This window comes from Pristiophorus japonicus, chromosome 12, assembly GCF_044704955.1.
Source record: "Pristiophorus japonicus isolate sPriJap1 chromosome 12, sPriJap1.hap1, whole genome shotgun sequence".
Lineage (NCBI taxonomy): Eukaryota > Metazoa > Chordata > Chondrichthyes > Pristiophoridae > Pristiophorus > Pristiophorus japonicus.
In genome coordinates, this window is record NC_091988.1 from 187,153,123 (window position 1) to 187,177,000 (window position 23,878).

Genomic DNA, 23,878 nt, shown 5'->3' on the forward strand with positions numbered 1-23,878 from the left:
TGTTCAGCCAATAGGTAGTGGCTGTGGCACAACTGTTGAATGTTCGGTACTTGTGGTAGGAAAGAAGGGAAATCGGAATACCAGCCGTGTAACCCCTTCTGCCTTCCACCCCACAAAAGTACATCAGCTATCTGTTGTTCAGAGCTGCATTGAATACTGACTTGGCTGCAGGTGAATTGCAGTGCGAATGACCTTTCCAAGCAAAACAATTAGCTTATTTTGTCATTATTCTAATTTTAATGAATTTTTACCACAATATTTTATTCCCACTCCATCCTGTGGTAGTGTTCCCCTCATCTCACCAAGATCAGAAACTTTCCACAACCAACATTGTCATCCTCCTTCACGGCAAATGTAATCTTCTGAATATTTGAGTTAGCTTATTTGTCTGGTTCACTTTGAGCAGTTTGCGTTGTAAATGGACTACTCCTGCATTTGGTCTTGTTTTGTTTTTGTAATTGTTATTTATCGGGAAAAAAATCTTGTTTCTAGGGAGAACAATCTAGAAGAATGTGGTCTGGAAATGTATTTCTCAGTTGACAAGGAAATTTTAGGTGAAATTCAAACCCATGAGCTGAAACCTGACGGCAACAATCTGCTGGTGACTGAGGAAAACAAAGAGGAGTATATTGGGTAAGGTGAAGAGTATCTTTGAGTGCTAGCTATAGATGAACATTTCATATCTCAATTCCTTTTAACATGTTCCAAGTGACTCCAATATGCAATGCTGTAGTTACTAACCATCTAAATGAGATTTTTGAATGCAACAGATTAAGTGTAAAGTAGACGGTAAAAAGGAAATCTCTTCATTTCTTGTATTTACTGTATTGTAAATTTGCTGGAAACAGATAATGGTTCAAGAAGTCATTAATACAAGTGGTTTGAACCATAGGCTTGTAGCTGAGTGGAGACTATCACGAGGTGTTGAAGAACAGACACAGGCGTTCTTGGAGGGATTTAATGAAGTGCTTCCTTTACACTATCTACAGTCATTCGATGCCAAAGAATTGGAGGTATTGTAATATGTTGAGTACTTCTAGTTTCATTCGTGTGTTTAACTAGATGGTGGTGATAGTGGTCTGTGATTATTTTTTTCTAACCTCGCCCCCCCCCCCCCCCCCCCCCCCCCAGGATTGGAGAGGAGTGTTCCATTAAAGCATGCAACAAGTGAAGGCCAATGAGCTGTGTATAGCCAGAGTCCACCATATATAATCTGTGCTGTCAATTTCCATCGTTGCTCTTGTTGACCCTAAACACAATTGTACAAACATTCCAGGATAACCATTTTTTTTGTAACAATCTAGTTAACCCTGGTCAGTTGCATTCCACAAGAGATGTGATGCATTTGTTCATCTGTATATTTATTCCTGGAATGTTTAATGCATTTTATGAGAGCACCATGTTATCTGTGTTGGTTATAAGCATTTTAATATGTTGATCATCTCCTCTTTCAAGAAAAGTTACCATCAAAAAGTTACACTCCTCCTGTTTACTCCAACGTCTGATCCAGGCTGATCTGAACTTCATTTCTGGAGCTAGAGTCTGATGCCAACATCTAGACTTCTTAACCATGTGATCAGTTTAGACGCGGCTTTATTTAGAATAGTCAAAAGTTCATGTTGATAATAGAATTTGTCTTGGCGCAAGGAGATTCCTGAGATAAGTGGGTGGGAGGTGGTTTATATCTGTGTTTGGGGAGGGAGTCTCTTACCCCCATGTGGAAAGTGGTGTGAAGAAACTCAAGACTGCTCAGATGAGATTGCCTTTTGACAAAAAATCATGGTGTTGTACTGGATTGTTGGGAATCAAAGCATTTTGCAGCACAGTAGTAGGCCATTCAGCTCATCGTCACTTTATCTATCCACTTTTAAAAGCAACGGTCAAATCTATGAGCACCTGGACATCGACTGCATTGCTAGTAGCTGCTAAAATTACTGATTTTCCTGGTGGTGCCAGCAGTGTTTCCTATAAGCTGTGTTTTGTTCTGCACAGCCAGTTTCTTTCAATATGCGGTCGATTTAAATTTCTGCGCATGCGCGGTATTTCCAATGGAAAAGCTGGTGAGCAGTCTGAATCATAGAAAATTACGACACAGAAGGAGGCCATTCAGCCTATCGTGTCTGCTGGTCCAAAAAGAGTTGCCTAGCCTAATCCCACCTTCCAGCACTGGGTCTCTAGCCCTGTAAATTACGGCTCTATAAGTGCATATCCAAGTACCTTTTTAAATGTGGTGAGTGTTTCTGCCTGTACCACCCTTTCAGGCAGTGAGTTCCAGACTCCCACCACCCTCTGGGTGAAGAAAAGTTTCCACATCTCCCCTCTAATCCTTTCACCAATTACTTTAAATCTGTGACCTCTGGTTATTGATCCCTCTTCTAAGGGAAATAGATTCTTCCTATCCACTCTAGGATAGATAAGCCACCTGCACGGGATCTTGCAGATTACTGCGTGGCCGCGCATGCACGAGTTTAGAGGGAACGTTGGGTGCCGGTGTTCTACTGCTCAGCCCTGAGTTAAGGCATTTTTCATTCTGTTTTAAAATGTTTACAGGTCCTTCTTTGTGGAATGCAAGAGATAGATTTGAATGATTGGCAGAGGAATGCAATCTATCGTAACTATACCAGAAACAGCAAACAAATGATCTGGTTTTGGCAGGTATGGAAAGGGCTCTGCCTTCTTCACATGTGCTCAAGTGTTCTTGCTATAGGAATATCTCGCTAGTTCCTTATTCTAAATAGAACTATTTGCTTCTAAATGCTCTCTGCCATATTGTCAGGCATGCTTCTCTCATCAAACATCCTTCACTGGTTCACTCGTGTCCTTTAAGAAAGGGAACCTTAGTGTCACCTGGTATGGCCTACATGTGACTCCAGACCCACATTACATGATTAGCTCTGAATACCCACTAAGCAACCACGCATGGAAAATAAATACTGCCCTGTCAGTGTTCATAGAATCCTACAGAATATAAGAGGATCAATTAGCCCGCCGTGCCTGTGCTGGCTCGAAAGAGCTGTCCAATTTAATCCCACGCCCCAGCGCTCTCCCCATAACCCTGCAAATTAATCTTATTCAAATACATGACCCAATTGCCTTTTGAAAGTTAATCTGGAATCTGATTCCACAACCCTTCCAGATCGTAACAACCCTCTGTGAAATCATTTCTTCTCTGTTCCCCTCTAGTTATTTTAAATCTATGACCTCTGGTTACTGACCCACTTGTCGGAGGAAATGGCTTCTCCCTACTTGCTCTATGAAAACCCCTCATGATTTTGAACACCTCTATTAGGTCTCCCTTTAACCTTCTCCGCTCCAAGGAAAATAATCCCTACTTCTCCAATCTTCCCACTAAATGAAGTCCCTCATCCTGGTAAACCTCCTCTGTAGCCTCTCCAAGGCCATGACATCCTTCCTGAAGTGTGGTGCCGACAATACTCCAGCTGAGGTCTACTCAGTGATTTGTAAAGGTTTAGCATCATTTCCTTGTGTTGTTCTTGTGTTGTATTCAGTGCTCCTATTTACAAAGCCAAATATCCCATTCGCTTTCTTAACTGCCTCATCAACTTGCCCTGCCACCTTCAAAGATTTGTGAATATGCACCCCCACCCCCGCCTCAAAATAGTATAATTTCGATGATTTTGCCTCCCCTTGTTGTTTCTCCCAAAGTTCACTAATTCACACTTATCCGCATTAAATTGCACCTGCTATGTGTCTGCCCAATTCACCAGTCTGTCTGTGCCCTCCTGAAGTCTGCTGCTATCCTACTCACTTTACGACGTTGCCAAGTTTTCTATCGTTCGCAACTTTGAAATCGAACTCCCTATACCCAAGTCCAGGCCGTTTAGATACAACAAAAATATCAATGGTCCTAATCTTGACCCCTGGGGGACCCCACTGCATACTTCTCTCCAGTCAGAAAAACATTTGTTTACCATCACTGTCTCCTATCCCTTAGCCAATTACGTATCCAAATTACCATCACATGTGCTTCTAATTTCCGAATGAATCTGTTATGTGGTACTTTATCAAATGCCTTTAGAAAGTGTATATAACATCTTCTGCACTACCGTCATCAACCCTCTGTTACTTCATCAAAGAACTCAGTCAGGTTAGTCAGATGTAATTTGCCTTTAATGAGATAAGCCCATATCCAAAGATTAAATACAAAGAATTCTCAGGGAATGACGTATCCTGTTGCACAGTTGGATTTCAATATGTGCGTAATTAAACTGGTCAAGTTAAGTTTTATAAATTTCCAGTGGCCGTATATTTTTGCAGCAATAGCAACAAAATTCAAAAGGGGAGGGTTGAATGGGTTTAAGTTCTGGTAAAGAAGCGTGTGGACTGTGCAAATGAATTCTTGTGATTATCTGTCTCAACTCAATGGCACTGCTCCCTTAGGTTGTGAAAGAAATGGACAACGAGAAGCGAATGCGTCTGCTGCAGTTTGTCACGGGCACATGCCGTTTACCAGTTGGTGGTTTCGCTGATCTCATGGGTAAGCCGAGTTCAATGGGTGGCACTAATAATGAGAAGTTTGTTCATTTTGGTTGCTTGTTTGGTCTGCAGCCACCCCCTTTTTAAAAAAAAAATCTATTTTAGAGGATATTCATAACTAGTTTCAAAATGTTTTAGTGCTTTAGTGAGTAAATACACCACATTGATGTACTTGCGTTTGGTCCCTGGTGGTGAGTTAGCTGACCTCCGCTGGAGCAGCAGCTGTGCCCTACAATTAGCTTCAATGGCCTGGGTTGGAGGGATTGGAAAGTCAGACGGATTTCCTGCTTCTGATTGCTATTCAGTGACCCTCGCTGAAAAGTGCATCTGAGTGGTTGTCAAGTGAGGACGATACCAACTAGGCTGTGATGCCTTCTGTGATGGAATAGCAAAAATAGTAACCTTGAAACTGTCGGAATGTCGTTAAAAGTCCATCTGGTTCACTCGTTCTTTATAGAAGAAAAGCTGCTATCCTTAGCCCTCTGGCCTACATGTGACTCCAAACCCATACTTTTTTTGATCATCTTTAATGTCTTCAAATCTGAAACATTGGGCAACATCAAATTCAGAAGTACCATTTACTTAACTGGAGCGAATATTTGAAAAATCTAAACTTAATATACGAAACATTATGTAGAGGTGAATCTCGGTTGCACCGCAGTGTGCTTTTGACGTTTCTACTCTTAACTCAAGCAATGCACTTTGTATGAAACTGTGAACTGTAGATCTGTTAAGGCTGAACTTAGCAGCGAGGCAAGCTTGTGATCTGAAAGACAACATTCTGATCCCTTTTGTTAGCTGTGTTTTTGTGCATTAGTTTGCAGTTATACCGTGCTACAAGTCGATTTGTTACCATGTGGACACTCCGCTTGTAGCACCTGATGTATACTGGTGAGAGTGCGTCGTCTCCCAATATGAATGAGACTCTGCTGAGAACCTGTAAAGTATCTTGGAGATCCAGTGGCACTGTATTGAGGACTTTGTAACTGGTTTCACAGTATGCTGGAGTTGTACTTCCTGTGGTACTGAGCAAAGTAGTGTGAAGAGTCAAATCCGGATCAAACTCAAGTTATAGTTACTTTTGTGTCACTGCAAGGCAGGACTGTTTCACAGTGGAAAAAATGGCAAAGTACCAGCACGATGTGACATAAAATAGCGTATGTGCACGCGCACTGAAGTGTAGAGACCGAAAACATTGGCCAGGGTTTATGCTTCCGATGGCTATACAGCAACTCCGCTGGAAGTGTTCGTGTGTGGATATCTGGTGAGGACAAGGTGAGCCTCGGTTACAGGTCACAGCCCAGCCAGCAGTTATTTTTACCTCTCCAGTTTTCTGCCCTCCACCCCAAAATGGGTTGACTTCCTTACTGGGACTTGGTTCCACAGGCAGTTGAAGAGTCTGCCGACACTTGCTGACTAGCCTTTGTGGCCACCTTGTCAAAATGCCTGTGGAACCAAGTCCCAGTAAGGAAGTCAACCCATTTTGGGGTGGAGGGCAGAAAACTGGAGAGGTAAAAATAACTGCTGGCTGGGCTGTGACCTGTAACCATCTTGCCAGTTGGTGAAATGACCAAGAGCCGAGCATCTCTGCAGCAGCACCTGGCAGCAGTGCATGTGAGGAGCAGAGAAAAGGCAGCTCTTGTATCAAAAGTGAGCCTCCTTTTGTGAATTCACTTCTTGTGAATTTGTAAATTTAAATCGCAAATTTGTGATAATGTCTAGTGGATAAAGTACCCAAATAGTAATTACCTGCAGTTAAACAGTTCTTAACTACCGTGTGGATGGACCTCAATAAAAGAGAATGCAGACTACAATGCAAAACAACTCTGGAAAGGCTCAACCTCTGGAGTGTGTCGCTTTGCCTTGTGGAAATGTATTCAGTGTGTGGGGGTTTGGAGTCTGCTGGTTTCCATTCCTCCTACACCCCCCCCCGGCCCTGCTGCTATGGCACCAGTGGGTGATTCTTCACCACCAGTTTTTTCCCTGAGTGCCTCCCCCTCCCCCTCCCTGACCTTTCAGCTGTTTGTGTCCTGGGCCCAGTCTCTGGCTCTTTGTCAGCAGTCCTTGCCTGAACCCATCAGATCTTTCAGCTGTTTATTTGTTTTTGAAAAAAAGAATAAGGTATAGAGGAAGAAGAGAATAAACCGGAGAGAGACGCATACGAGGGACAGGTGAAAGATGTACGCAGAAGGGAAGTGTGACTCTCGAGACGACGGAGGGAGAGCGCGAGATGAAAAGTGTGATAGAAACAATTACATTTCTATTCAGGTGTGCCACTGTCTGTATCCTTAGAAGGCGTGACTGTTTCACGCCGCTGGTTGGCTTTTTAAGTTTTTACATGGAATGTACAGCACAGAAAGAGGCCATTCGGCCCAACAGGACTGTGCCAGTGTTTATCCTCAACATGAGCCTCCGCCCACCCCACTTCATCTAATCCCAATGATCACCTCCAGTGCTGACCCCATTGGCGTTTGTGGGGCCTGCGGAAAGGTACCTTATTAGCATGGGTCAGGTGGGTGATAGTGCCACTATGGGCACATCCCTGATGCCCACTTGCCCATAGTAGCCAAAAACTTCAGCGTCCCTCCCTCCTCCTTACCCACCAACATTCTCTGCAGCCCTCTGAATAAGGGGGCAGATCTAAAAAGATCTACAAAATAAATGATCTGTTGTTCAGAGATCCAGGCTGCCTGGACCCCAACTTGCTGTGTTATTTACATTGCTTTAATTTGAATAACTGAATTTTGGAATGACTGAGATTGTTTTAAGTGGATATTTATTGTCACTGAGTGAATTGTCAGCAAAAGTGGGCTTAAAATATTAATTTTGCTCCATTAAAATTAAGTGTGCCCATCTCTGGCTATGCTCCAGAGGTATGGGGTACTTTCACATTTGAATTCTCTTGGATTCCCTTAAAGATAGTGTCGAATGTGGCTGTCTGGGCATTTTTTGTTTGTGAACTTTGATTTTACCCTTGTATTTGAAGCTGCTTTTGCTAAGCCTAAACTGTTGAGTTGGGAGCTTTTGCTGTCTTGTGTGCAGTATGTCATACAGGACAAACTGACAGCTATAAATGCAAGGACAGTTCAGGGGAATTTAATGAGTCTTTGGTATCCTTGCTAATGGCTTTTGAGCAGTTTTGAAAGTACAGCAAACCTTTCAGGTTTTAACCAAAGCCTCGTACTTTGTCATCCCCACACCCGCCCCCTGCTCCCTTAAAACACAGTTAATATTACAAAAGCAAATAGTGTGGATGCTGTAAATCTGAAATAAGAATAGGGAATGCTGGAAATACTCAGCAGGTAAGGCAGCATCTGTGGAGAGAGAGAACTTCTGATGAAAGGTCATCAACCTGAAACGTTAACTCTGTTTCTCTCCACAGATGCTGCCTGACCCTGAATATTTCCAGCATTTGCAGTTAATCAATTTCAAACTTCTCATCTTTATTTTCAGAATCCCTTCATGGCCTCACCCCTCCCTATCTCTGTAATCTCCTGCAGCTCCTCATGCTCCCCCCCCCCCCCCCCCCCTCCCCGAGATGTCTGCGCTCCTCTAATTCTGCCCTCCTGAGCATTCCAGATTACAATCGCTCAAACATTGATGCGTCCGTGCCTTCTATTGCCTAGGCCCCAAGCTCTGGAACTCCCTCCCTAAACCTCTTCGCCTCTCTACCTCTCTTTCCTCCTTCAAGGCGCTCTTTAAAACCTCCCTCTTTGACCCTCACCTGCGCTAACTTCTGCTTATGCGGCTCGGTGTCAAATTTTTATCATATACTACTCCTGTGAAGCGCCTTGGATTGTTTCACTACATTAAAGCCACTATACAAATATAAGTTGTTAATGGGTTTACTCCTGAATTATTCAATAATTCAAATTAAACAATGTAAATAACAGCAAATTGGGAATTGAGTCCTTTTTTAAAAAACATAATTAAGCAACTTTAAATTTGGGCAAGAGACTATAATTAAGCAGTTGGATGCTGTGAGGAGACAAAGCTCTTGATAGATGGGGCTAATGCCCTTCCTTGCCATCTATCGTAATCATTTAAGAAAGAATTGTCCTTTTCGATGTGATATCACATATTACCTTTAATCATCTCTGAGATTTTTGCAAAAAATTTGATTTTCTATCCACCTTTTCAAACATGTATTTGCTCGGGGCAATGCATATTTCAGATTGTGTCGAGAAGCAGTGTTCAACACTGAGTATGCTGGCCCAGTACTTTAGACCATTATCAGTTCCACCAACCTGGATGAGGAACCTTTCCCTCAGCATTCTTATCTTTGATACTGAGTGGGAATTAAATTAGTGTTTACGTGCCCAGAAATACTGACTTGTGACACTAATTTCCAGGACTTGGTTCAGCTCGTAACCAAAATAAGTGACTTTCATTGCGCGAGCAGATTTCGTTTACATGTAAGAGTTTTTCCTTCAGGACTGAATACCAATGTGTTGCATCCTTCACGCAAGAAAAAAAAAGTATTAAATTTGTCGAATCAAGAAGAGCAGTCAAGTGCCTAGCAGTGGTGTAAAATGTACATTCACAGTGTGCTAGTTCTTAAATAGCGCAAATTATTCTTAAACTGTGCCAAAACAGACACAAACATTAAACTTTTGGCTTCATGCCCTTCCTCATTTACATGTCTGTGTGTTCATTACATTGTAACTGCCTCTGGATTAATTTCCACAAGCTTGCCTATCAATTTCTTTCACAAGGGAAAATGGAGGAAGAGAAACGTTGGCAGCTTTGCTTGCATTTGTGGTTTCTGACAAATGGATTGTGTGTGGACTGTAGCTGGTGGGAAAGTGGGGGTCACGGACAGGTTTTCTTCTTTGCTATTCCTACTCATTTTATCACCTTCCCCATGCCCTCCATCTAAAGGCATTGATTTGAATGGCCATTGTGCAGTTCCTCAGGTGCCAAGTGTCCTCCAGTATGTCACCCTAAGTGGCTGTTTTTCATATGTGGGCCTCGATGGTGAGTTTCAGCAGGGTTATCACAGTTAACCAGATTCCTTATCTGATGCCCATTTCAAGTAGGGGTTGTTGGATCATGATCAGAAATCCTGATTTTTTTTTTTTTAATACACTATATGGATGTGGAGAGACCAGTTGTAGCACCCTATTGCTGCTCCAGATTAAACTGGTTTCCTTTGCACAGATTGAGATCAAACCCGAGAATTGGCTTTGCTGCTCAGTGTTAACCAGCTGGGTCATTAGACGAGGCTGACATTTCTCTCTGTGAGAATGGGGTCTCAGTCACACTTTGGGAGCACAGAATGTTGTTTTGCTTTCTCTCTCTGTTCTGCTATCTGTAAACATTCTGTGCAATCACTGCTTTAATCGCTGAAATGAAAAGTACTAACTGGCAATTCCTTTTTATGTTTTGATACAGGGAGCAATGGTCCTCAGAAATTCTGTGTTGAAAAAGTGGGGAAGGAAAACTGGTTACCAAGAAGCCATACCTGGTGAGTTGGGCATTTCAAAAAAATGCCTTTCATTGTTTGGTACAAATACAATATTCTGTTCTTTTATGTTCCCCCACCCCCACCACATCTTTAAATATTTGTGCTCTGTATTGACAAAAAAAACCTCTCTGTTTCCCAGGTTAAGATAAAGCATTCATGAATGCAGAGTCCAATTCTTTTTACTCTGTCCCACTCATAACCACTGTTTCAGTCAGGGGGCAGTGAATGTTTCCACTTCCTACACCAGTATCTTTACAACCTCTCTGAGTGACTGTACAAAATCATTCCAGCCCAAAATAGTTTCAAAAATTAGATACAGGCCTTATCCTTCCAGAAAGAGTACAAGAGTAAAGACGTCTTACTGCAATTATATAGGGCCCTGGTGAGAACGGGCCCGGAGTATTGTGTACAGTTTTGGTCTCCTTACCTAAGGAAGGATATACTTGCTATAGAGGGAGTGCACGAAGGTTCACCAGATTGATTCCTGGGATCGGGGGGGTTGTCCTATGAGGAGAGATTGAGCAGACTAGGCCTATATTCTTTAGAGTTTAGAAGAATAAGAGGTGATCTCATTGAAACATACAAAATTCTTACAGGCCTTGACAGGGTAGATGCAGGGAGGATGTTTCCTCTGGCTGGGGAGCCTAGAACCAGGGGTCACAGTCTCAGAATAAGGCGTGAATAGATTTTTGGATATTAAGGGAATCAAAGGATATGGGACAGTGCAGGAAAGTGGAGTTGAGGTCGGTCATCAGCCATTGAATGGTGGAGCAAGCTCGAGGGGCCGAATAGCCTACTCCTGCTCCTAATTCTTATGTTCTTAAAGACACTACTCGAGCACAGCATCCAACTGTTTCTTAAATGATTCCAGAGTTTTTTGCCTCCACTACTCTTCCTGAAACTCCTTTCCATGTGTTCACCACTCTGAGAAGAACTTGCCACCATCTGTCTTGAATTTGCAATTTACCAGTCTAAACATGTGCTCTCTTATCCTACTGTCGCAGTTTATTTTGAAGGATTTACTTTTTCCATGCTGCTTACTATCTTGTATACCTCCCTGCGATCACTTCTCAGTCACCTCCTTTCAAGGTGGAAAAACATATGGTGCAGATTTTCCGCGTCAGCACCTGGGCCTAAAAGACTTATCCCAACTTTAGATACAGAATGTCTCACGATATTTTTTCCATTTAAGATTAATGAGTGTTTAGTAAAGGAAAATGATTCTTCCTGTAGAAAACAAAGCCAGCTCTTTTGTAATCATGACCTGTATATTGTGGCTGGAGTCACTAGCAGGTGAGGGTCTTGATGAGTAGTTGAATTTAATCTCAAGTTATACCATCATGGTTCTAATTTTGTTTTCTTCAACATCTTTCCCTGCAGTTTTAATCGCTTGGATCTGCCGCCATACAAGAGCTTTGAGCAACTGAAGGAAAAGCTGTTGTTTGCAATCGAAGAAACGGAAGGTTTTGGACAAGAGTAACTACTGTATGATAATCCTGTCAGGAAAGAGTATCGTGCTGTCTGTTATTTTAAGGGATTCTAAACGAGGAGTGCATTTAATTTCTCATGCTTTTCTTTCCAGTAGACATCTGTTTATCCAGACATGTCAGGACAGTCTATTTGTGTTGGAAACCCTGTGGGAAATGGCTGAAAAGCTTTGTCTTGGCTTTGTCACTCTGTATTTACAAGCTGAAGAACCTAATATAATGAGGAAATTGTACATGCTTAAATAGAATTAATGTGCTGTGATAAACAGTTTAAACTGTTAGTGTGTTCATTTGTGTTGTACGTGAAGGAGCAGCCAAGCTGGTCCTCCACTCTCTCGTAGGAATACCATTGGCTGCTGACAGCAATTTGGAGAGATGGTCAGGAGAGGGTTTCCTGGAATTAATAGCATCTTACAGTTGACGCTGAAGCAGAGCTGGAAAACTTGACTTGCCAACTAACCAGGCGATGAGCTAAGAAACGAACCAGGAATGTGTGTATCCCTCCCATCCTTTCATTTTATTTCTTTTCATTTTTACTTTCCGATTGTAGCACATTACTCGTGCCCCCCTCCACCCCCCCCGATTCAATCCCCGTCTTTGCCAAAGGATGTATTTATATTTCATTTTAAGATTAATTTAAGTTCTCTTCAATGTTTTAAATTTTAATTTAAGCAAGTGCAGTGAGATTGAGGGAGCCCTTACCATATGTCAAATTCCTATTGAAACATTTTTTCCAGCACTGCTGATACTTGAAGGATAGGTGCAGGCTGCTGTTTGGTGAACAGATGTCTATTCTACCACTGCACCTTTGATTTTTTTTTAACAGTTTCTGTAATACACCTCGCACCAGTAGTGCTCGTAATGTTATCCTAGATATATTCCTCCTCCTCTGTATAAAGGGTAGCTAGAAAACAGAGGCTTTTGCCCTATATTTTTAAAGGAACGAGTAAAGTAGATCAATCATAGCTCTAGTTTTATAGAGCTTGATTGGGAAATATTTTTGTGGTATGTGTATGTTGATGCGTCCGATTCAGGAAGGGCTGCTGTATAAATAATGTGTCGTCTTCAGTTAGAGGTTGAGCTTTTCCCGTTGGCTATCTTATTTTGCCAATGCAACTTTGCAAATAACTTCTGTGAGGACATTTTAAAGTGTTGGACATTTTAAAGTGGCGGACACTTCTACCCCCTCCCCCTCCCCACCTCCACATTCAGATTGGATAAGCAGCACTCCAGGCAACATTGGTTCGATCTCCATTTCTACTTTGTATCTTGTATGTTTTAAAACCCATAACCATATCAGCAGTGTAGAGCATTTTGCAAATGAGGTGGGTATCATCTGTTTTGAAGTTTCTGAAATCGGCAAGGTTGGCGTAAAGAAACATTCTCTAAAACAATAGTAACATTCAGCGGTAACCTTTCAGTGACTAAGTACTCAAAAGGCTATCGGTAATGACCAGGACTAGCTCTACATAATTTTTAAATAATTCTCTTACACCCAGAAATGTTTGCTATATGTATCCATTTTTGAAAAGATTTCTACTCTCTAGAGCCCAGCTGATCTCTCCACCCCTTCCCCTACCCCCAATCCTGGGATGGTGAGTTTTAAACCGGCTTCATACAATTTGTGCAGCAGACTCACTTTGATCGAACTGGCATTCCTCTTTCCCTCCCAAAATTTCCCGTCTCTCATTCCCATTCTAATTTTGGACGTCTAGTGTTCATCACAGTTACAATCCATACTCACACCCAAACAAAGGATTCGAGTTTTCAGGTTTTTTAATTTCTGCGTAAGAGGACAAAAGTATAACTTTTCTTAGCTAGGATAAAATATGGCCCCCAATATCGCCTCCAGCTGGAGGGATCGAGATTATATTTGTATTCCCAGCTTCTATTTCTAATCTAAATTGCATTCGATGATTTCAGCTGGGACCAGTATGGGTGTGAACAAAGACCTCAGCCTAGGTTACCGTTTCTGATTTGCTATCTAGTGTGATCCGACTGAAAAGTGTGTGCATGGGGATTTGGGTCGGGACAAAATTGAACTTGGCTGTGATGTCCCCGCAGGAGAATTTCCTGTAAACACTCACTGTCCAAACCCACACATGCATTGTCACTTAGACAAGATACCTGAGGACAGTTGACACCCATGGGACTGTACCCCGGCATAAGTTGGTGGCTTGAGGAAAGGAGGAAGAAAATAAATTACACGTGGGAGTAGTGTGAAGCAATATACCAGATGACGACCACGGTTCTGATCAGGATCAGCAGTTTCTCCAGTGTTGTATTGGCTGAATGGGCCTCCCTGATTATTGGGAGGGCTTTGGTACATACTAATTTTGAGAAGTTGATTGCAACTCCCAATCATTCTTTAAGCTTGCCCATTCTTGTAATTTGGGAGGATCTAGCCATTTATAATTAAATAAATAAGAAGAAAATGGTGTAAAACAATGTGTTCAGCTCGTGAGGGCGAAGGGGGTGAAGTAGCTAAGTGTTTACTTCCCAGCTATTTCTGTCACTCTGGCTTGAGATTTAGGACAAGCATCTGCTTTGAATTCAGAATTGAACTTACCCCATCAGTGCCTGCTCTATAAAATAGCATATATCTTTTCTACAATTCAGTGGGCTCAAACCTCTCTTTCTCCCCACCCCCTTTCCTACTTTCCAAAAGGTTGTGTATAAAGATATTGTATAGTGTAGTCCTTAGCCATACCGACCAGAGGTTGCTAGGTACAATAACTGGTTTGTGCTGATTTTGTTCATCTCTGAGAGGGTAGTAGTTATGTCAATTGGCCTGAGCGCCTTGGGGTAGGAAGGGGAAAATTCACCCCGTGTTCCTGCTCTTGATCAGTATCCTGTGAATCATGCTGGAAAGTGTGTGCGTTGAGATCTATTGAGGACCAGACTGAGCTAGGTTTTGATGCACTCTATTCTTGAATTGTCTCTGGACACGCTCTGTCCAAGCTCAAGTGAAAAGCAACCACTTGGGTGAGGACTACAGATGTCAATGGAACTACCCCAGCAAGAGAGTCGGCACTTTCAAGACATGGTGAGACAACTTTGAGAGGGGAGCCTGTGGGGAAGCACAGTTGTCGTATTTTTTAACAAAACCAATTCTTAAACTCGGATATATTTCTAATATATTTTATAAATTATGTATATAGGATATCAAAGGTAGATGGAATGTTTGTTAAAAGCTGCCCATTTTAAGTGAGTTTTGAATTCAATTTGCATTTGCCATTAATCAGTGAGTCTTCAGCTTTAACCTTGGCGTTCGAGCATCCCAGTGCCTCCATTGATACATGCACATTCCTATGGGATGAGCCATGGAGATGGGAAGTCGCAGGTTGCTGATGGAGTGTAGTAGCTGGCCTCAGTGGCCCTGTGCTAAGGAAGGAAGATTCAGTCCGGGTTCCTGATCGTTATCCGGTAAAACCCCGTGCTGGACAGTGCACTTGTGGACTTTGGGTGAGGGCGCGATCAGAATCTCCTCCACCTGCCGACATTGACTGTTTTGGCTCTTACAGAGAGAATGGCCACACTGCCAGGATACTGGAGGCCTGTGGAATTATACCCCAGCATGTTAGCACCTGAGGTTAGCATTTGTATTAATACAATGCAAACTGTGTGGGGCCTGCTTAAACAAACATAAAAATTAAAGGGCTAATTATTATTCTGCAGCTGTGCAGAATAGACAGACTAGTTTGCGATAATGGTCCCCAAGTTTTGGCTCGTGCTAACTGCATCTCAGTTGGCTTGGGTGTGTCTCCTACTGGGGTACGGTGCACTCGTATATCAGGCAAACAGGGTGTCTCCTTGTATAGATTTCTCAGTCATTTGATTTGGTGATTATTGAGCATGGATTTCTGTGCATGATTGCCACCTGACTGGCCAGAAAGAAACTGGTTTGTAATGGTAGTGTTTCTCGAGTGCTCTGTTTTGCACTCCGCCTTTGTCAACACAGTGTATCTGTTTCTATGAGATGCCAGTCAGCTGGCTTCAGTGCGAGCCCTTTAGCAGAGAGAATATTTTTAAGATTAGAAGATGGAATTCTTTAGGGTACTAAATATGGTACAGCCCTTAAGGCCACTAATATTTAATAATCCTTGTCATCTTGTGTAATATACATCACAATGGCTAGGATGCTGGTAACACAATTGAGCATACAGTTCAATACTAAAACAAAATTAAACTCCCATTAAATGTGAATAAACAATTGCAGGATGTTTTTGGAATGCAAGTGCTGTGCTACAACAACACTTCCTACTTTTTTTTTGTCCTGTGTCCCTTGTCATCTGCTTGTTACAAATCCAGTCTCCTGCACTCAGCACAGGACAGCAGTTTTGGCCGCAGATTCTTGTGGGGCCCGTCTCGCTAACAAACAGCACATTTTCAGTGAAACAGGATCGAAAAGGACTTTGTTCCAGTCCCTGCTTGCCTCCCTCCATCTTTTCCACCCCTTCAGAACATAAGAATTAGGAGCAAGAGTAGGCCAATTGGCCCCTCGAGCCTGCTCCGCCTTTCAATAAGATCATGGCTGATTTTTGACCTCAACTGCACTATCCCCATATCCCTTGATCCCCTTAATATCAGTCTTGAATATACTCAGTCTGAGCCTCCATAGCCCGCTGGGGTAAAGAATTCCAGAGATTCACCACCCTCTCAGTGAAGAAATTTCTCCTTATCTCAGTCCTAACTGGCCGACCCCTTATTCTGAGACTGTGACCTCTGGTTCTGGATGCCTCAGCCAGAGGAAACATCCTCCCTGCATCTACTCTCCCTTGTCACCCCTTCTCCCTGTTTCCTTTGGAAAAAAATGCAACATCCATGCTTGTCTAAATGAGCTTTCTATTGTCCAGCCACAAACTGAAGTCTCAATGATGTAATATACAGATAGATACAATTAAATGACTTGTGCCCCAGGGATTTAAACCTCTAGCCTTTCATTCAGGAGTAAGAGATTTACTTCTTGTGTTAGGCACACTGTTTCGATTATGAAAACTAGGCTTTTCCTCCTTTAGCCCAACTAGGAGACAAAAATTCCATGCATTTCAATCAGACAATTTATTGATGTGTTGGCCCTATTAGACTCAATAACCAATTCACTGCAAGACAGTGCTGCTTGTCTGTATTCTTTTGAGTTGTGAAGCAGAGTGTGCTGATGTTGCTTATGAAATGCTGATCCTGGAACAGGCTGTGTATTGGTTTAAACTTTATGCCAGATTAGTGGGAGGCAGTACTTTAATTGATCTTGTCGCTAGGGGTTCAGACTTGTTTGCACCATTTTAATTTTTCTAACCAGTCCACACAAATGTGTTGTTTTAAAATAAAACTGAGACTGAAGTAACGCAGGGAACTGGTTGACCTATGACCGCCAGGGATTAATTTCCCAGATGCCTCCTGTTAAATTGCTTTCCTATAATAATGCCACTCCTTGTTCTGTACCTGACTCGTGTAAAGCTTGGAATATTGGGGTTTAACAGTGAAGCCGGGCCTCTGGTTTTGTTCCATTGGCCCAAAGCCGGTTTCTGTCAGGGTTATAGGCTCTCGCACCTTAGTCGAACACACAGCAAAAACTTTGTACATTCCATCAGAATTAGTGAAATTGTAATCCGTTTTCAACTTGTACACCTGAAGCATAATATTTTTTTCCCATTTTGATGAGTTGGTCTACAAGTGTATATGATGAAATTCAGTGTGCGTGCTTTTCCCCTTCCAACTAATAGGGCAATGGCTTGTAAATGCATGTGATTGCAGCTTTTTCTCCTCCCCCCCCCCCCCCCCCCCCCATAAACTCAACAGCAGTTTGTAAAGAGATGGATGATACAGTTCTCAATGGCTGAGTTGGTAACGGTTGCAAGTAATGAATCATAGAGACCAGAATGTCGCCTGTTTGATTCCTGCTATGTGCCGAGTTTGCTGATCGTAGCTGGGCAGTGGCATTGTGCTGCTACAATTAGCGCCTCTACCCTGGTCTGGGGAGAGGAAAATCAGCCCGAGATGCTAAAACGTGATTGGTATCCAGTGAGCCCTGCTGAAAGTGCAGTTGTGTGAAAATCTGATGGGGACTGGGTCCCTAAGAATGCCCACTTGGGTGATGTGCTGGGGGGCTGTGCAACTGCACCCTGGTGGGAATCGACATCTTCAAGAGGAGGAAGGGTGAAAATTGACAAATGGCAGCAATGTATTCAATCTGGAGTTTACTAACTGTTGGTGTCAGTTGATGAGAAGGGAAACACTATTATGGCTGAATGCCCACTACTTTGTTCAGGAAATAACTGGAAACTGAAGCCATGGACGCTGCACTTTGTTTAGAGTTATGTATAATTAACTTATCCACTGTGATATTAAGAGGAAGCCAGTTTCTCATCCTATCTGCATGATGCTTTAACATCTGATGATGATTTGAAGTGATTTGTGGGCAAGATGAAGGTGAGACTGAGCTAGTTATCCAATGGCAATGGCTTGCATTTTTTTTTTTAATCTGAGTTTTACTTTTTGTCGCTTGCTAAGTTTTCTCCATTTCCAGAGAGTGAGGGAATAGGAAGAAGGCAGCTGGTGTGTTACCTGTTCTCTTCCTCCATTCCCTTACCGTAGTTATCACTGTACTAAAAGCAGAGAAAATAGGCAAAATGGCATCCAAAAGAATTTGGAAATTTGTTTTGCTCTAACATGCATCTTACACCAATTTGTGTAGTCCTCGTTCCAGTCATCAAGCATTAGTGAAAGTTTTTGGTCCTGCCTTGATGGGACACCCATAGTACACGGTGCATCCACATATATACCAGTTGCTAGTACTGTTGTGCTAATTTTACTTCCTGCATCCATTTTGTTGGTGTGATAAGTGAAATCCAAGATCTGTGACCTTATTGGTGAACGCACTTGATATTGAAGTTAATGGTGTTAAACCATAGCGTGATGTAACCAAACATTTTATATCAGTACAAAGGAACAGGGAAACCTTTTTTAGACTTTTGCCCCTTTTTTCAAAAAAATTATTCCTTACCCCAGTCTTGAATTTACCTTGAATTTGTGGTCTGGAGCACGTACGCAGCTCCCCCCCCCCCGCCCCCCCCCAAAGCCCTGCCCTTTAGCTCGCCTTCTGTTGGTGCAGGGAAACTGCAGAAAACAGCTTCTCTTCTCTTTACCACCCTTTCCCCCCCCCCCCCCCCCCCCAATCCCTGGCAAGTACTTACCCACTGCCCTGCATCTCCCCAGTGAGGCAGTTTAAGATTGAGAGTCCTGTCATGTACAGAAACCAAACCAATCGGCAACCCAGCTCTCTCTGGCTGCATGCCGTGCTACTTGTCCCCAGCATATTTTTGAAATTATCTTTCGTGTTGTGGGGAAATAAATTTCATTGAGGCATTATGCCTACATGGTCTGTTGTGATGTCACATCCAGCACCTAGAAATCCATTGGATAACAGCCATGTAGCATTCTTTCATGCATGCCCACCGTGCAGGTTACCCAATGTTATATAAATAGCACTGATAGTAATTTGATTTAAAATAAAATTTGGTATTTTAAATAAGTGGCATTAGAAATATTTCCAAGTAAATTCTATAGGAAGTTCAATGGATGTCAATTCTGAAGCTGCAACATAATTTAAAGAAATCCAGATAATTGCCTCCTCAAACTGAGCTTTTTCTTATCGTGTCTAATTTCCACTGTATGATATCTAAGGATTGTAAATCATGTTAATATTTCTGTGTTTAATCCTTTTGTAAAGCTGAATTTGATTGTTCCAGAAATGGGTTAAGGCTAATAAGGTAATTCTGGCCTCTTGGCACAAGCTTCTTATCCTGTTTACCTATGTAAAAATAGTTAACATTGTAAAAAAAATAAAAAGCTTCTCTTAAAACTGTACAGACAACATGCTGTTGAGTGTAATCATTTTTAGGTCTGGGTATTCTTTCCCTGGTTCTATGAGGATTTTTTATTTATTGCACAATTCCGGTTTTACTAATTCATGGGGTGTAGGCTTTACTGGCATTATTGCCCATCGCTAATTTCCCTTGAGATGGTGGTAGTGAGCCGCCGCCTTGACCCGCTATAGTCCGTGTGGTGAAGGTACTCCCACAGCACTATTAGGGAGGGAGTTCCAGGATTTTGACCCAACAACAATGAAGGAACGGCGATATATTTCCAAGGCAGGATGGTGTGTGACTTGGAGGTGGTGGTGCTCCCAAGCGCCTGCTGCCCTTGTCCTTCTCGGTGGTAGTGGTTATGGTTTGAGAGGTGCTGTTGAAGAAGCCTTGGCGAGTTGCTGTAGTGCATAATTCCAGTAAAATTTAACTTCATTGAATAATCTGTACTATTTCCTCCCCTGTTTTCAGTGGGGAGATGGATGAACTTATATGTGAGACTTGAACAGAGATTTTCCCAGTTCAACCATCGGTCCTTGCTGACAAAGTTGCTGGCTGGTTCTTCACATGGAACTATCTTCAAAGCTTTTAAAATGCTTTTGAACAGTCTGAATTCTTTAGCATCCTTTTCATGCATACCAAGCACACATCACACCAGAAAACAAAGGACCACCTGCTCTCATTGATAAATTAACATATAAAGCGCCTTTAATATAGAATAATGACCCGAGGCGCTTCACAGAGTCGCAATCAGACGAACACTGGACGCCAAGCCAAAGGAGATGTTTGGAGAGGCAATCAAAAGCTGGGCCAAAGATGGGTTTTAATAAGAGTCTTAAAGGAAGCGAAGAGATTTAGGGACCTCCAGTCCATGGTGCCCGGACAATTAAAGGTACGTCCGCCAATGGAGGAGCGAGGGAGGGAAAATGCACAAAAGGCCAGAGACAGAGGAACAGAGTGTTCTGGGGGAAGGGCTGTTGGAGGTTAGAAATAGGAAGGGCAAGGTCACAAAGGGATTTAAACATGAGGATGAGAATTGTAAATTGGGAGTACCAGGAGCCGATGTCGTTCAGGAAGGGCAGGAATGATGGATGAGCGGCACACGCTGTGGGCTCGGATATGGGCGTCAAAGACTTGGATTGGTTGAACTTTACAGAACGTGGAGGATGGGAGGCTGGCCAGGAGAAAATTGGATTCATCATGTCCAGAGGTGGATTAGAGTTTCAGCAGCAGATGGGCTGAGTCGGGGGTGAAGGCGGGCAGTGTTGCAGAGATGGAAGTACAGTACATGGACTTTGTGACGCCAAGACTATGGGGTCAGAAACTCAACTTTGGGTTAAATTAAACACACATTGAGTTTATTTCAGCTTGAAATAGTGGCCAGAATGGGGGTGGAATCATTAGCAAGGGTGTGGACTTTGTGGCGGAAGACAAAGACAACGGCTTTATTCTTCCGATGTTTCACTGTACATAATGAAGATTCTGTATCTGCTTTAGTGTCATCATCCATCTCAAAGTCTAAAGCTGCATCCTTGCCAGTGCAGAAGACGTCAGAAAATAAGTGCAGCTCCACTTTCGGGGAACCTCCAAACTTTGAAGTTGCCTGGACAATTAGTATACGATAGTGGAAATGGGATACAATACTCAAGTCATGATGCTCCATGTGAGTCCCTTGTCCTTGAACATATTAATACAATTCAGACGTTTGGATTTGGTAATTCTTTAGTGCTGAGGTCTTGAACATCAACATTCATAAGCCATCCATTAATCAAGATACGCAAGTGATCAGAATTTTACCTCCACTTCTCCTGTTTTTCTTGGCATGAGACCTAAATTTAGCAATAAATCCAATAATCTTTAGTTCCCTCTAACATAGATGAACAAGAAACGGGTGATCATTTCCAGTGACTGTCTAGCTGGTGAACAGAAAGCAGAGAGTCGGGATAAAAGGGTCCTTTTCGGGTTGGAAATCGGTGGTTAGTGGTGTGCCACAGGGATCGGTGCTGGGACCACAACTGTTTACAATATACATAGATGACTGGAAGAGGGGACAGAGTGTAGTGTAACAAAATTTGCAGATGACATTAAGATTAGTGGGAAAGCGGGTTGTGTAGAGGACACAGAGAGGCTGCAAAGAGATTTGGATAGGTTAAGCGAATGGGCGAAGTTTTGGCAGATGGAATACAATGTCGGAAAGTGTGAGGTCATCCACCTTGGGGGAAAAAAACAGTAAAAGGGAATATTATTTGAATGGGGAGAAATTACAAAATGCAGAGGGACCTGGGGGTCCTTGTGCATGAATCCCAAAAGTTAGTTTGCAGGTGCAGCAGGTAATCAGGAAAGTGAATGGAATGTTAGCCTTCATTGCGAGAGGGATGGAGTACAAAAGCAGGGAGGTCCTGCTGCAACTATAGGGTATTGGTAAGGCCGCACCTGGAGTACTGCATGCAGTTTTGGTCACCTTACTTAAGGAAGGATATACTGACTTTGGAGAGGGTACAGAGATGATTCAGTAGGCTGATTCCGGAGATGAGGGGGTTACCTTATGATGATAGATTGAGTAGACTGGGTCTTTACTCGTTGGAGTTCAGAAGGATGAAGGGTGATCTTGTAGAAACATTTAAAATAATGAAAGGGATAGACAAGCTAGAGGCAGAGAGGTTGTTTCCACTGGTAGGGGAGGCTAGAACTAGGGGCACAGCCTCAAAATACGGGGGAGCCAATTTAAAACCGAGTTGAGAAGGAATTTCTTCTCCCAGAGGGTTGTGAATCTGTGGAATTCTCTGCCCAAGGAAGCAGTTGAGGCTAGCTCATTGAATGTATTCAAGTCACAGATAGATAGATTTTTAACCAATTAGGGAATTAAGGGTTACGGGGAGAGGGCGGGTAAGTGGAGCTGAGTCCACGGCCAGATCAGCCATGATCTTAGTGAATGGCGGAGCAGGCTCGAGGGGCTCGATGGCCTACTCCTGTTCCTAATTCTTATGTTCTTATAAACCTTGGGCTGAGTATTTCATCTTCACCAGATTCATCTGGTCTCTACCAGATTCTCAAATTGTTATTTTGTGAAAAGGAATCTGAAAAGGCAAGTGAGACGATGTTGAATATGCAGTGAAATGCCGAGAAAGGGTGCAAGTAAAGAAGTTGTAGAATGTCTTTTATACGGTTCAGAAGGGCAGGATTGATGGATGAGCGGCACATGCTGTGGGCTCGGATATGGGCGTCAAAGTCTTGGGATTGGTTAGTGGATACCTGACTCAAGATCTGATTGTATCTGGTAGCCTGAATATGATGAGATAGTTCTCATTGAACAAAAATAAATTGGGGGACACTGCAGAAATTGCTCCCCAAATCAATGTACCAAGAGGACTAGTTGAACATCCTTCTACACTACAAAACTGCTACGCCTTCAAGTGTAGAAAAAAAATGCTTTCAAGGCAGCCCATCATCATGGGTCGTCCCTCGGAATCGAGGAAGACTTGCTTCCACTCCTGAAGTGAGTTCTTTGGTGGCTGAACAGACCAATACGAGAGCCATAGACTCTGTCACAGGTGGGACAGATAGTCGTTGAGGGAAGGGGTGGGTGGGACTGGTTTGCCGCGCGCTCTTTCCGCTGCCTGTGCTTGATTTCTGCATGCTCTCTGCGTTAGACACGGAAGTGCTCAGCGCCCTCCAGGAAGCACTTCCTCCACTTAGGGTGGTCTTGGCAGCTGTGGCTCAGTTGGTAGAACTCTCGCCTCTGAGTCAGAAAGCTGTGGGTTCAAGTCCCACTCCATAGACTTGAGCATATAAATCAAAGCTGACACTCCAGTGCAGTGCTGAGGGACCGCTGCACAGTTGAGGGTGCCGTCTTTCGGATGAGACGTCAAACCGGGGCCCTGTCTGCCCCCTCGGATGTAAAAGATCCCATGGCACTATTTCGAAGAGCAGGGGAGTTCTCCCCAGTGTCCTGGCCAATATTTATCACTCAATCAACGTAACAAAAATACACTATCTGGTCATTATCTCACTGCTGTTTGTGGGAGCTTGCTGTGTGTAAATTGGCTTCTGCATTTCCCACATTACAACAGTGACTACACTCCAAAAGTACATCATTGGTTGCAAAGCACTTTCCTGAGATGTCCGGTGGTCGTGAATGACGCAATAGGAATGCAAGTCTTTCTTTTCACCTTGATATGTTGCACGTTTAACACTGTTTCTCGCTCCACAGAAGCTGCCTGGCTACCTGAGTATTTTCAGCATGTTCTGTTTCTATTTCAGATTTCCAGCAATAGTATTTTGCTTTTGTGTGAAAGTGGCACCGTTGCTCTCTTTTTGTGCACCCTTTTCTCGAGATCGGTCACAGTACAGGAATGCCGTCTATTCCACTGAAATTGTGACTCTTGGAAAGCAGCGGAGGTCAAGCCGAGGATGATTGACGGGGCTGGACTCGGGGAGTAGGTTCCACCCATTCATGAAAAGAGCGGCGGTGGCGTCATCGCGCTCTGCTCCATGTTGATTGGTGGGCTGCGGGTGACAGTCAGTGCGCAGTCCAGGGCCGGGTGATGTCATTGCCAGCTGGA

At 43.1% G+C, this 23,878-nt stretch overlaps 1 protein-coding gene across 2 annotated transcripts in view; it reads left to right on the forward strand.

Annotated features, from left to right (window-relative positions):
* LOC139277597 (E3 ubiquitin-protein ligase Itchy-like) overlaps positions 1-19,318 on the forward strand; it is a 112,971-nt gene extending 93,653 nt beyond the window's left edge. For both annotated transcript variants that reach the window (XM_070896274.1, XM_070896275.1), the window contains 6 exons: positions 493-633; positions 893-1,013; positions 2,551-2,655; positions 4,402-4,498; positions 9,892-9,964; positions 11,345-19,318. In XM_070896274.1, coding sequence (XP_070752375.1) covers positions 493-633; positions 893-1,013; positions 2,551-2,655; positions 4,402-4,498; positions 9,892-9,964; positions 11,345-11,444 — 637 coding nt within the window. In that variant the 3' untranslated portion in view covers positions 11,445-19,318. The remainder of the gene's footprint in view (positions 1-492; positions 634-892; positions 1,014-2,550; positions 2,656-4,401; positions 4,499-9,891; positions 9,965-11,344) is intronic.
* The last annotated feature ends 4,560 nt before the right edge of the window (positions 19,319-23,878 follow it).